General features: G+C 44.0%; 1 protein-coding gene across 1 annotated transcript; it reads left to right on the plus strand.

Annotated features, from left to right (window-relative positions):
• Positions 1–2,238: 2,238 nt before the first annotated feature.
• On the plus strand, positions 2,239–4,274 carry LOC113939659 (nicotinamide phosphoribosyltransferase-like). The gene is given in 2 exon segments (XM_035724624.1): positions 2,239–2,428; positions 2,431–4,274. Coding segments are annotated over 2 exon segments (1,467 nt in total). The 3' UTR covers positions 3,708–4,274.
• Positions 4,275–14,890: the final 10,616 nt, after the last annotated feature.

Consider the following 14,890-nt stretch of genomic DNA (forward strand, 5'->3'; position numbering starts at 1 on the left):
GTTCCATGATTCATTATTTGTTCATAACACCCAGTGCTCCATGCAGAATGTGCCCTCTTTAATACCCATCACCAGGCTAACCCATCCCCCTACCCTCCTCCCCTCTAGAACCCTCAGTTTGTTTTTCAGAGTCCATCGTCTCTCATGGTTCGTCTCCCCCTCTGACTTACTCCCCTTCATTCTTCCTCTCCTGCTATCTTCTTCTTTTTCTTTTTTCTTAAAATATGTTGCGTTATTTGTTTCAGAAGTACAGATCTGTGATTCAACAGTCTTGCACAATTCACAGCGCTCACCATAGCACATACCCTCCCCAATGTCTATCACCCAGCCACCCCATCCCTCCCACCCCCAACCACTCCAGCAACACTCAGTTTGTTCCTGAGATTAAGAATTCCTCATATCAGTGAGGTCATATGATACATGTCTTTCTCTGATTGACTTATTTCACTCAGCAGAACACCCTCCAGTTCCATCCACGTCGTCGCAAATGGCAAGGTCTCATTCCTTTTGATGGCTGCATAATATTCCATTGTGTATATATACCACATCTTCTTTATCCATTCATCTCTCGATGGACATCTTGGCTCTTTCCACAGTTTGGCTATTGTGGACATTGCTGCTCTAAACATGGGGGTGCACGTACCCCTTCGGGTCCCTACATTTGTATCTTTGGGGTAAATACCCAGTAGTGCAATTGCTGGATCGAATGGTAGCTCTAATTTCAACTGTTTGAGGAACCTCCATACTGTTTTCCAGAGGGGTTGCACCAGCTTGCATTCCCACCAACAGTGTAGGAGGGTTCCCCTTTCTCCACATCCCCGCCAACATCTGTCGTTCCCTGACTTGTTAATTTTAGCCATTCTGACTGGTGTGAGGTGGTATCTCATGGAGGTTTTGATTTGGATTTCCCTGATGCCGAGCGATGTTGAGCACTTTTTCATGTGCCTGTTGGCCATTTGGATGTCTTCTTTGGAAAAATGTCTGTTCATGTCTTCTGCCCATTTCTTGATTGGATTATTTGTTCTTTGGGTGTTGAGTTTGATAAGTTCTTTATAGATTTTGGATACTAAGGCTGATCTCTTTCAATCAGTATGTTTTCAAGGTTCATTAATGTTGTAACAGGGGTCAGTACTTCGTTCCTTTTTATGGCTGAGTCATAGCCCATGGTAACAGGTAGACCATATTTTGTTTATCCATTTGTCAATTGATGGACATTTGGATTGTTTCCACTTTTTGACTATTGTAAATAACGCTACTATGAACATTCACGAACAGATTTCCATGTGGACATATATTTTCAGTTCCCTTGGGTATACACCGAGGAGTAGAGTTGCTTGCTCCTATGGTAACTCAATGCTTTGTTTTGTTTAACTATTGACATTTTGGATGAGGTCATCCCTTGCTGTGCGGAACTGTCCTGTGCATTGCTGGATGTTTAGCAGAATCTCTGGTCTTGACCGAGCAGATATTAGTAGCACCCTCCCTAAACACACACCACTTGTGACAACCAAAATAGCCTCAGACACTCACCAGATGTCCCTTGGGGGGAGAGGAAATCATGCCTGGTTGAGAACCTCTGGTTTAGAGGGTTCATTTGGCTTATTAAGGTAAAGTCAAGTCACAACACTCATCTTTTGGGCCCGTAAAACATTCTATGTGTCCTTCTAAACTTCTCCTCCCAGTCCCCTCAATGCCGAGTTTTAATTTAAATTACCTTGTCCTTCTCACCACGAAACAGATTCTTAAGGATAGAGAACACACTGCTGGTTACCAGAGGGGCAGGGGTGGGGGGATTGGTGAAACAAGTGTTGGGGATGAAGGAGCGCACCTGTGATGAGCACCCACGATGTACAGAAGTGTGGAATCACTGTATGGTACACGAGAAGCTAATATTATTACACTGTGTGCTACTAGCTGGAATTTATTTATTTACTTATTTATTTATTTTGAATTTAAATAAAACCTAAGAAACTTAAAAAAAAAATTACCTTGGGCGCTTGGGTGCCTCAGTCAGTTAAGCATCATCTGGCTCCCTGCTCCTCTGGGAGTCTGCTTCTTCCTCTCCTTCCGCCCTTCCCTCCTGCTTGTGCTCTCTCTCTCTCTCTCTCTCTCTCAAATAAATAAATAAAATCTTTAGGCGGTGACTTAAGCAATGGAGCGCAGTGAAGCCCATTTTTCTCCTTCCTCGCCGCCACGCCGGGCAGCTCGCGGCACGTGGCCCGCACACTCCCGTCGGAGATGAATGCTGCGGCAGACGCCGAGTTCAACATCCTCCTAGCCACCGACTCCTACAAGGTTACTCACTATAAACAGTACCCACCCAATACAGTTTATTCCTACTTTGAATGCCGTGAGGAGAAGACAGAAAACTCCAAGATAAAGAAGGTGAAATATGAGGAAACGGTATTTTATAGGTTGCAGTACATTCTTAAAAGTACTTAAAAGGTAAAGTAGTGACCAAAGAGAAGATCCAGGAAGCCAAAGAGGTGTATAGAGAGCATTTCCAGGATGATGTCTTTAATGAAAAGGGAAGGAACTACATTCTTGAGAAATATGATGGGCATCTTCCAATAGAAATAAAAGCTGTTCCTGAGGGCTATGTCATTCCCCGAGGAAATGTTCTCTTCACAGTGGAAAACACAGATCCAGAGTGTTACTGGCTTACAAATTGGATTGAGACTATTCTTGTTTAGTCCTGGTATCCAATCACAGTGGCCACAAATTCTAGAGAGCAGAAGAAAATATTGGCCAAATATTTGCTGGAGACATCTGGTAACTTAGATGGTCTGGAATACAAGTTACATGATTTTGGCTACAGAGGAGTTTCTTCCCAAGAGACTGCTGGCATAGGAGCGTCTGCTCATTTGGTTAACTTCAAAGGAACAGATACAGTAGCAGGAATTGCTTTTGTTAAAAAATACTATGGAACGAAAGATCCTGTTCCAGGCTATTCTGTTCCAGCAGCAGAACACAGTACCATAACAGCTTGGGGGAAAGACCGTGAAAAAGATGCTTTTGAACATATAGTAACACAATTTTCATCAGTGCCTGTATCTGTGGTCAGCAATAGCTATGACATTTACAACGTGCGTGAAAAAATATGCGGTGAAGACCTAAGACATCTAATACTGTCAAGAAGTACAGAGGCACCACTGATAATCAGTCCTGATTCTGGAAATCCTCCGGACACTGTATTAAAGGTTTTGGATATTTTGGGTAAGAAGTTCCCTGTTACTGAGAACTCAAAGGGCTACAAGTTGCTGCCACCTTATCTTAGAATTATTCAAGGGGACGGAGTAGATATCAATACCTTACAAGAGATTGTAGAAGGCATGAAGCAAAAAAAATGGAGTATTGAAAACATTGCCTTCGGTTCTGGTGGAGCTTTGCTACAGAAGTTAACAAGAGATCTCTTGAATTGTTCCTTCAAGTGTAGTTATGTTGTAACCAATGGCCTTGGGATTAATGTCTTCAAGGACCCAGTTGCTGATCCCAACAAAAGATCCAAAAAGGGTCGATTATCTTTATATAGGACAGCAGCAAGGAATTTTGTTACACTTGAGGAAGGAAAAGGAGACCTTGAGGAATATGGTCATGATCTTCTCCATACTGTCTTCAAGAATGGGAAGGTGACAAAAAGCTATTCATTTGATGAAATAAGAAAAAATGCAGAGCTGAACATCGAACTGGAAGTAGCACCTCATTAGGCTTTATGAGTGGGGGTGTGTGCTCGCCTGTGTGTGTGTGTGTGTGTACATGCATGCACGCACGCAGACACCTGCGTGTGAATATATAATAATGTTTATTGTACAGATGTGTGGGGGTTTGTGTTTTATGATATATTACAGCCAAATTATTTATTGGTTTATGGACATACTGCCCTTTCATTTTTTTCCCCAGTGTTTAGGTGAAATGCACTTAACCATGTAAAAGATTAATGCTAAAGTAAGCTTTTTAGGGCCCTTTGCCAAGAGATAGTAATTCAATCTGGTATTGATCTTTTCACAAATAACAGAACCCAGAAACTTTTACATATAACTGAAGATCACATAAAACAGATTTGCATAAAATTATCATTGATTGCTTTATGTTTATATTTAACTTGTATTTTTGTACAAACAAGATTGTGTAAGATATATTTAAAGTTTCAGTGATTTAACAGTCTTTCCAACTTTTCATGATTTTTATGAGCACAGACTTTCAAGAAAATACTTGAAAATAAATTACATTGCCTTTTGTCCATTAATCAGCAAATAAAACATGGCCTTAACAGAGTTGTTTGTGTTATTGTACAATTTGAAAATTATGTCAGGACATACCCTATAGAATTACTAACCTCACTGCCCCTTGTAGAATATGTATTAATCATTCTACATTAAAGAAAATAATGGTTCTTACTGGAATGTCTAGACACTGTACAGTGATTATATATGTTGGTCATTGTATTGTGCCAGTGAAATGCCAAATCTGAAGGCCTGTACTGCAGTTTTATATGTCAGATATTGCCTGTGGCTCTAACATGCACCTCAAGATTTTAAGGAGATGTTTTTAGAGAGAATTTCTGCTTCCACTATAGAATATATACATACATGTAAAATATTAACAAAAGTGGAAGTAGTGTATTTTAAAGTAATTACACTTCTGAATTTATTTTTCCTAGTCTATAGTTGATATGACTTAAATGAGTTACCGGAATGGGTAGTGAGTGTACTGATTTTAAATGTTTTGATTCTGTTATATTTTCATTAAGTTTTTTAAAAATTAAATTGGATATTAAATTGTAAAACAAAAAAAAAATCTTTAAAAAAGGGCGCCTGGGTGTCTCAGTCATTAAGAGTCTGCCTTCAGCTCAGGTTATGATCCCAGGGTCCTGGGATCGAGTCCCACATCTGGCTCCCTGCTCGGCGGGAAGCCTGCTTCTCCCTCTCCCACTCCCCCTGCTTGTGTTCCTGCTCTCGCTCTCCCTGTCAAATAAATAAATAAAATCTTTAAAAATAAACAAATCTTAAAAAAATAAATTACCTTGTCCCCCTTTTCTTTCATTTCCTCCTTCCCTTATTTAGCATCTAATTGCTAACTGGGCTGGGTACCAGGGGCTGCCTGCACCCAGGAGGTACAGAGTAACAAAATACACAAAGTTCCTGCTTTGTAGCTTTCCTTTTCCTCCTGCTCATCACCACCAATAAACATTTTTTGGTGCCCAACATGCAGAAAGAGGGATCAAGCATTCTCGAAAGTTAAGATGAAAAGATTGTCAGAAGCCATTACGTCTATGCCCTCACCACACACAGGACATTGGGAGGACAGAAGCAGGGAGGTCAGGGGAGAAGGTCACATCAGCCCAAGGACCAGGATCCACACGTCCTGACCCTGCAATAGGGCTCTTTTGCTCCAATTATTCAGAATTGGGTGTGTCTGTCCTGATATGATCAACCCCCTAGGCTTTCTCAGGGAGCTTGATGAACCCAGCCTTTCTGATTGATGTGCAATCCAAGGCTGAGTTTTTTGTTTCTTCTTTTAAAAATTATTTTTAGCCTTAAAAATTTCTTTTTGAGTCTAAAAAGATTCAAGAGACTTAACCCAGAAGAGGAAAGACTAGAAAATCTTACAGTACCCATCCTGATTTTATTCTCAGTTCTTGATCTTAGCGGGATGACCTTAACTCTCTGACCCAAACCTGTTCCTCTAGCCTCCTGTCCCCCCTCCTGCCATCTTGAGAAGCCCCCCTTCCCCAGATACTTCCCCAAGCAGCACTGGGAGCAGGCTCAGAATCCTCCCTCTCTGGCCCTTGCTTCTTCTGGCAGCAAATCCCAACCTCACGTGGATGCTACCCCAGCACGGTCCAGTAGATATAATGGGAACCACATGTGTAATTTAAAATTTCCTAGTAGCCACATTAAGGAGACTTTTTAAAAAGGTGAAAATAATTTTTTTAAATTTTTTATTGTAATGTTAATCACCATACATTACATCATTAGTTTTTTATGTAGTGTTCCATGATTCATTGTTTGTGCATAACAGCCAGTGCTTCACGCAGAACAGGCCCTCTTTAATACCCATCACCAGGCTAACCCATCCCCCCACCCCCCTCCCCTCTAGAACCCTCAGTTTGTTTTTCAGAGTCCATCGTCTCTCATGGTTCGTCTCCCCTCTAATTTACTCCCCTTCATTCTTCCCCTCCTGCTATCTTCTTTTTTTTTTTTCTTAACATATATTGCATTATTTGTCTCAGAGGTACAGATCTGTGATTCAACAGTCTTGCACAATTCACAGCGCTCACCATAGCACATACCCTCCCCAATGTCTATCACCCAGCCACCCCATCCCTCCCACCCCCCCCACCACTCCAGCAACCCTCAGTTTGTTTCCTGAGATTAAGAATTCCTCCTATCAGTGAGGTCATATGATACATGTCTTTCTCTGATTGACTTAAAAAGGTGAAAATAATTTTAGTAGTACATTTGATTTAACCTAGTACCCTCAAAGTATTATCATTCGATGATATTGGAGATACTAAACATTTTTTTTCATAAAACATCTTCAACACCTAGTGTATATTTGACACTTATGGTACATCTCAGTGCAGACCAGCCACATCTTCACATGCTCAGTAGCCACGTGTGTCTTGTGGCTACCATATTGGTCTGGATGCTCATCACCCAGCTCCCAGCCCAGATGGCCTTGCATCTACCTTCTCCTCCCACACCTCCAGTTGTGTTTTAATTTCACATACTAGAAAAGGCAATGGTGACAGAAACTTTAAGAGCTGGTCAAGTTTTGGAAACTTGACCATGAGCTTTGTCTTGATAACATAATAAGCAGAAGGCATGCAAAGTTCTTGCACTACCACTCCTAACTCCCTGTCACAACTCCGTCCTGCCTCTGACCAGCTGCCCTTCCTCACCAAGGCTGTCATTTTCTTTCTTTGTGCCCTAAAAAAAATGTTTTTTGAAGGTGACAATTCTGCCCATCTTTCCTGTTTGACAGGGTACGATTTGTGTTGAATTTTTTTCCCTTTCCCATGTTGGCTTTATCAGGATCAGTTTCATCAGTGTTCATCTTATTTTTGGAACATTGATGCCATATGCTGGGTGGTGGAAACGTGTATGAGTCTGGGGTAGTATCTGTGGCACCAACATGGGAATAGGCTGTCAGTCCTCTATTATCCTGGTAATATAATCTACATTTTGTTTCGTTTTCCCCAGGGCTGGTTGGTGTGGGTAGCAAATTGCAGGCACACGTCACCAAATGAGAAAAAAGTCCTCCACTTCCTGTATAAACTTGAGGGTCATATGTTGATAACATCTTGTGCAGTATCTGGCTCCTCTGTATAAACAGATGGTCACCCGTAGATGAGCAGTGATGTCTCTGAGGATCAATTAGGTGTCTCTAATAAAGGATCAGACTAGACTCTACCATCACATACAGGGGACCTCCTAACTGGGAACTCTGGTCTGTGCATTGTAGAATTTCTGATTCTTCCTGCTCCCACATCCACACCAACAAAGCCCCATCTTTCTTAGGCTGATGTCAGCTGAGGATGCCCTGAGGACATACCTTCTCTGGGAACAGGGAGGAAAGCTGAGTCAAAGTCCATTAGTACTTGAAGGGCAGTTGTTCCCTGAGAAATCTGGAGAAATTTAGGAGAGAAATTGGCAGCTGAATAAAGCATTAATACTTTTTTGTTGTTGTTACCAGGGCCACAATTGCCTGGGTTTAACCTTAGAGCCTGGAAAGGGAGGATGGCTAATGGAAGACTGGAGCTGTGAGGAGCTTATACCTTCCAGGAGCCTTCTGTTTGCACAAAGGGAGTTGTCCTTGCTCTGGAGGAGACTGATCTGGCAAACCCAGGAGAGGAGGAAAGGGTCACACTCCCAAAGCTGCAGCCCACAGAGAGCCCCAGGCCTTGAGAGGTGGGTGTGGGAGCAGGGAGTTTGTCATGTTCACATAAACTGAGGTGCAGGGATCCAGGAAGACAAGCGATGAGCCAGAGTGTAGAGTGGGTTCTAGGAAGGTTTCTGCAGCAGACGTCTGGGTGGACACCTACCCAATTTCCGCTCCCCCAAGACAGAGCCGCCATCTTGTCTGACTATCCCCACTTCCCCATGCAAATGAGTGATTGGCTGAAGGTGGTCACCTTCGTCTGAACCAGCCAATGAGGTGTCAGGGGAGATTTGATGGTCAGGACTCCTGATTTTCTTTCCCAGAAGTCCTGAGTCTGGGTGTGATCACTGTTTGCTTCATACTTTCTGGGGGAGAACCAACCGCAGGATGAAGGCGATGCTGAGACCATGATGCAAAGAGTAGGAAGTAACTTACACCATCCAACTCCAAGGGCATCCGCAAAGGCCAAAGTGACTAAAACACCGAAATGAACAGTTACCAGAGAAACCAGAGAGGAAGCTGTGGCTGCTTCCAGCTAAATGCGCTAATGCGGGGGGGGGGGGGGGGCCGAGTTTTGGAATGAACTTGGGAGTTTGGGGGACAATAGACTCAGCCCACCAAACAGGAGGAGCTGTACCTGCCAGACCACTTAAGACCAGAATCCTTAAAGGGTCCATGTCCTCAGGAAAATGGTAAGTTGAACTTACCATTCCATAGTGAACCATACCACCTGCTTATGAGCAAAGTGAAATGCTTAAAATAGTAATAGTAATAATAATGAATAACAACAGTAACCTCTCTATATCACAGGGAGACAAAGTTCAGGGAGAAAAAGTTATTAACAATCCTGATAATATGAATAGTATCCTTTGAGAATTGTAAGCACGGGGTTGGGATTCAAATTTACCCTTCTCACACATGTAAGGAAACCCAAAGCAGGAAAGCTTAAATTAAAATGATGTCCAGCAGAAGGGAACATAGATACTTCCCAGAGGGAAGCATCCTCAATTCGCATTTGGCTACAATAAATTTAGCCAAGTGCAAGCTCCACCTGTAATATTACCAAGCTTAGAAGAAAACAAGTCACTGTAAGAGTCAGTAGAACCAAACTATAGATTTAAATCTCCGAAGACTTCTGCTGTTGAAATGACCTGACGAAGTATATAAAGTCTGCTAAATGGGCTTAAAGAAACCTAAGAGGGCACTACAAATATGACGAAGGGAGCAGAGACAACTCAACATTGACCAGGCAGGTTTGAAAAACAACTGCATAGAATGTCTGGAAGGAGAGAAATATAATAACTGAAATTAAAAACCCTAATGATTGTGTTATATAGCAGCTTTGTGACTGGAGGGGACATTATGATCTGGACAGGTTCACCCCAATGTAGGCATAGAGACAAGCAGATGGTACCCATGCAAGGAAGGCTATGAGGCACGGAAGCCAGAATGGAAGACCTACTATGTGCCTACTCCAGCGGTTCTCCTCCAGGAGGATTTTGCCCCCAGGGAACATTTGACAATATTGGGAGACAATTTTTGATTGTCACCCTTGACAGAAGTGTTCCTGGCTCAGAGCAAGGGGGGTCCAATAACTTTTCTTCCCTGCCAGACTATACACTTAAGAACTTTAAAAAAAGCTTCATTGAGGTATAATTTACAATACAATGAAAATCACTAATTGTAAGTACACAGTTGGACAAGTTTTAGTAAATGGATCCAGCTGTGAAACCACCACCACACTCACAAAATGGAAATCTTCCATCACTCTGGAAAGTTCCCTTGTGCCCTTTTGCAGTCAGTCCACACCCCCACCTCCAGTCTCTGGCAACCACAGAGCTGCTTTAAAAAATTATAGATTTTTTCCCCCTCTGTTTTATGTGAAATTCACCTAAAATGTGAATTTTAGATGAAATTAACACAACATAAAGTGAACCATTTTAAAGTGGCATTTAGTATATTCAAAATGTTATGCAACCACCATGTCTATTTTGCTCCAAAATACTTTCTTTTTTTTTTTTTAAGATTTTATTTATTTGAGAGAGAGAAAGAGCACACATGAGCAGGGGTGGGGAGGAGGGGCAAAGGGAGAGGGAGAGAGAATCTCAAGCAGACTCAGCACTGAGTGTAGAGCCAGACACTGGGGTCAACCTCACAACCCTGAGATCATGACCTGAGCCAAAACCAAGAGTTGGAGGCTCAACTGACAGAGCCACCGAGGCACTCCTCTCCAAAATACTTGCATCGCTGCAACAGAAACCCCATGCAGTGGTCACTCCCCGTTGCCCTTTGCCTGGGCCCCAGGCAACCACCACTCTACTTTCTGTCTCAATGATCACTGTCGTTTTGCCTCTCCTAGGATTTTACCTGAAGGGAATCTTCAGACTTTGTCTTTTGTGCCTGGCTTCTCTCACTTAGCACAGTTGTTTTGCAATCCATCCCTGCTCTAGAGCAACTCATAGGTTGTTTCTTTTTATCGCTGAGTCATTTCCCATAGTGTGGACAGGACTTGTTTATTGGCTCTCCAGGTGATAGGTGTGGGGGTGGCTTCCTTGGTGTCTGTGTCATCTGGGGTCCCCCACAGTGTCCCTTGCAATGTTTTGTGCCTGCTTGGTGGTGCCATACTAGTGTGCAGAACAGAGGAATGAGATAGTTAATAAAGAGAGAGTCCTAATGAGCCAGATGGGAGATGGGACCTGGGAGGACTGGTGACTGCATGTGGGTCCTAGGCGCCCCACACCATACTCTGGCTGGGAGGAGGGGCTAGGACCAGGGGATGGCCCTGGGGCTGGGTGAGGGGCCCAGGCTCAGCTTCCCTGGAGGAGGGAGGTCAATGGTTCAGTGGGCTTTACTCATCTGCCAGAGCCACCACTCTGTGTTGATGGTGGGGCAGTCTGAATTTGCCCCATAGGCCAGCTTTCTTATGCCATTCTTGTTGCTACATGCAGAGATAGATTACGTGAAACTCTCAGTTCCCAGTTCTGAGTGTGAACTCAGGTGGCTCACCCTGGGCTGGCACCACTGAGCACTTCCACCTGAGGGATCTAGAAACTTGTCCTTTACCTCGGCTTTCTCCCCACCCAGCTCTGTCTCCTGAATCATCCAAACCATTAATTCCTTCTTAAAAAGGAAGTAGCTTTTCCCATGAAACCAAGGTGTAAATCACATAGCTAATGCCCATGAATTCAACTTTGTCTTGGGGACTAAGCACAGAAGGATCTTTTTTTTTTTAAATATATTTTCTGTTTCACTTGCCAGTCTAGACCAACTCTCTTCTGAGCCCCTTTCCAGGTCTTTTCTGGTCTGCCTTCAAGTAGTTTAGTGTTAAATTGTGTCCTCTATGAGAAGCAAGTGTCCTAAGGGATCTGTCCTGTTGTCCAGATCTTCCGGATCTCCTCTCTCTTCTGTCCGGGAAAAGCTTTCAAAGAGTCTGTGTGGTCCTGGCTTCTCCCTGACTTCACCAAGCCCTTCTTCTTTGTCGTCTTCTCCTCCTCCTCCTCCTCCTCCTTCTTCTTTTTTTAAAAGATTTTATTTGTTTATTTGAGAGAGAGAGAAAGCATGAGCAGGGTGAGAGGCAGAGGGAGAAACAGACTCCCCGATGAACAGGGAGCCTGATGTGGGGCTCAATCCCAGGACCCTGAGATCATGACTGAGCTGAAGTCAGATGCTTAACCAACAGGGCCACCCAGGTCACCCTTCACCAAGCACTTCTGAGAGTGGACCGAGGGCTCTGAGCAAACGCTTCACCAGCAGGGTCTTCTTGAATCCTTGTGACCACTCTATGAGACAGGATCTGCAGTTACCCCCATTTTACAGGTGAGGAAACAGATGGTTAGTGAAAACAAATGGTCCCAGGTGGCAGGCAAGGAAGCAGCACAGCTGGGATGTGAACTCAGTTCTGTCTGATTTCAGAGACAGAAGTCTGTCTGATTTCATAGTGTGAACCATCACCCTATAGAGTCTCCCTCACAACTTCCTTGTCTTCAGATGTCTGTTCTTCACTGTGCCTGAGCTAAAGATAGCCTCTTTTCTCTTATCTTGGTTGACATTTCTTGGTGACTATTTAAAACCTGTTAGTAAGCTTCTGGTTCATTGTAAATGCAGCCTCCCCTAGCTTCTCATTTCCTTGTTATAAGAATTTCTGTCTATTGCAAACATTGTGTGCAGGCATACTGGATGACTGGCTGAAGAACAGGGTAATTTTTCTTTTTTCTTTTTCTTTTTCTTTCTTTCTTTCTTTTTTTTTAAGAGAGGGAGAGAGAGCATGTGTGCATGAGCAAGTGGGGGAGGGGCAGAGGAAAAGGGAGGGAGAGAGAGAATCCCAAGCAGGTTCCATGCTCAGCGTGGAGCCCAATGTGGGGCTCAACTTCATGACCCTGACATCATGACCTGAGCTGAGATTAAGAGCCAGGCGCTTAACCAACTGAGCCATCCAGGTGCCCCAGGGGATAATTTTTCTGGCATCTTAGATGATGCGCAGCAGGTTCCAGTGGCAGAAGCTTTGGGAATCAGGTGTAATCTGTGTCACCCCTCAGAGCTCCCCATGGGAGGAGGGAGACCCAAGAGCCCAGGGGCAAGTGAGGCTAGGTCTCACCCCAGAGGAGGCTATGGGTCAGCCAGAGGAAGGAGGGGCTGTCTCCACAGTTGCTTTAGAATCTGAGATTTACTTTTCCTCCAAAGTTTTCAGTATCTAATGCAAGGTGTTCATCTTCTCACTAGTCTTTTTTTTTTTCTAATAGACTTTATTTTTCAGATCAGCTTTAGATTCACAGCAAAGTTGAGCAGAAATACAGAGTTCCACATGCCTCTGCCCCAGCCCAGCCTCCCAACCATCAGCCTCCTGCTCCAGAATGGTACATTTGGTACATACAGTTGATGAGCCAGCATTAACACGTCGTTATTACACAAGAACTAGTTTACATTAGGATTCACTCTTGGTTTTGTACAATCTATGAGCTTAGACAAAGTGCATCCATGATTACAGCATCCTACAGAGTAGTTACACTGGCCTAAAAGTCCTGGTGCTCCCCCTGTTCATCCCTCTCTCCCTCTAACCCCTGGCAACCACGATCTCTTTACTGTCTCCATAGTTTTGCCTTTTCCAGAATGTCATATAGTTAGAATCATACAGTATGTAGCCTTTTCAGATTGCCTTCTTTCATTTAATAATAGAACTTTATGGTTCCTCCATGTCTTTTTGTGGCCTGATGGTTCATTTATTTCTGGTGTTGAATAATATTCCACTGTCTGGATGGACCACAGTTTATTGTTCATTCACCTACTAAAAGATGTCTTGGTTGCTTCCAAGTTTTGGCAATTATGAATAAAGCTGCTATAAACATTTGTGTGCAGACTTTTGTGTGGACGTAAGTTTTCAGTTGATTTGAGTCAATACCAAGGATTGCTGGGTCACATGGTTAGAGTATGCTGAGTTTAGTGAGACACTTCCAAACTGTCTTAAAAGTGCCTGTGCCATTTTGCATTCCCATCAGCAATGAACGAGAATTCCTGATGCTCCACATCCTTGCCAACATTTAGTGTGGTCAGTGTTTTGGAATTTGGCCATTCTTTTTTTTAATGTTTTTTTTAATTTAAATTCAATTAATTGACATATAATGTATTATTGGTTTCAGAGGTGGAGGTCAGTGATTCATCAGTTTTATATGATACCCAGTGCTCATTACATCATGTGCCCTTATTTTTTTTTTTTAAAGATTTTATTTACTTATTTGAGAGAGAGAACGAGAGGGAAGAGGGTCAGAGGGAGAAGCAGACTCACTGCTGAGCAGGGAGCCCGATGTGGGACTCGATCCCGGGACTCCAGGATCACGACCTGAGCCGAAGGCAGTCGCTTAACCAACTGAGCCACCCAGGCACCCTCATGTGCCCTTCTTAATGTCCATCACCCAGTTACCCCTTCCTTCCACCCCTGGATTTTGGCCATTCTAATATGTGTGTAGCAGTATCCTATTATTATTTTAATCCCAAACTGGGCTTTCTAAATCAGGTCCAATGGTGGCTGCCACAGGAGAACCCATGATTTTCCTCCTCAGTTGCAACCTTTCTCTTCAGTGATAAAAGGAGAGCAGTTGATATGAGATCAGGCTCTTGCATTTCAAGCCGAATGTAGAGAAGGAGACAGCAAGGGGCTCCCCTCATTCATACAATAGTCCATGTGCCCTGAAAACAGTGCCCAGACTTAACAGGCACTTTAGTTACATTTGTTGAAGGAATGCATGGGCGGATGAATAAGGGAGGGGTAAGGATCTGACCTAGCCCCAAGTCCATGCTTTCAATGGGAACAGCAGCCTTGGTCCTAATTCCCCAAAAGTCATCCTCCCAGCTCCCCACTGGACAGTGGTCCCATCTCTTGGGGACTGAGACTGGCCTCCACCCTCAGGACACTTCCTGTCCTGGCCATGCTGAGTTGGCCCCAATCATGGGTCTGCACAGATTCAAGGGTGATTCATGAACCCAGTTGGGGCTGGCAGGAGGTGGGCAGGGGGTTAAGCTCAGAAAAGGTTTTAAAGTAAGGTGACCAGCAATTTAGGAGCTGGGATGGAGATGATGCTGGGCAGCAGATGGTGCCCTTCCAGCAAGAGGATGAGGGAGCCCAGACCCCAGGCCTCTTCCCTGTTAACCTTCACGGCATGGGTTTAGGGGGAGCCCAGGAGAGCTGCCAGGGCTGTACCTGGACCCTCATTCTGGGTGGAGACTTGAATCCCAGACAGCCCGGGTGCGGAGCAGGGGGACATAAGCAGACCAGCTGTGGGGATCTGGAAAACCTAGGATCTGGAAGAAGGCAGACCAGTGAGCTGTAGGGGGAGATACTTCAGAGGATAGGTGGAGGGTGCTGGAAACTTCTTCCTTTAACCTCATTTAGTAAGAAAACATCATTCAGGACATATCTAGCATCAGGAAGAACGAACGCCACGTCCCAGGTGGTGGTAGAGGCCCTTCCCACCATGGTGTCCTTCCCCGGGGGGGGGGAGGGGCAGGGGCTGCT

Source organism: Zalophus californianus, chromosome 16, assembly GCF_009762305.2.
Source record: "Zalophus californianus isolate mZalCal1 chromosome 16, mZalCal1.pri.v2, whole genome shotgun sequence".
In the NCBI taxonomy this organism is placed as follows: Eukaryota; Metazoa; Chordata; class Mammalia; order Carnivora; family Otariidae; genus Zalophus; species Zalophus californianus.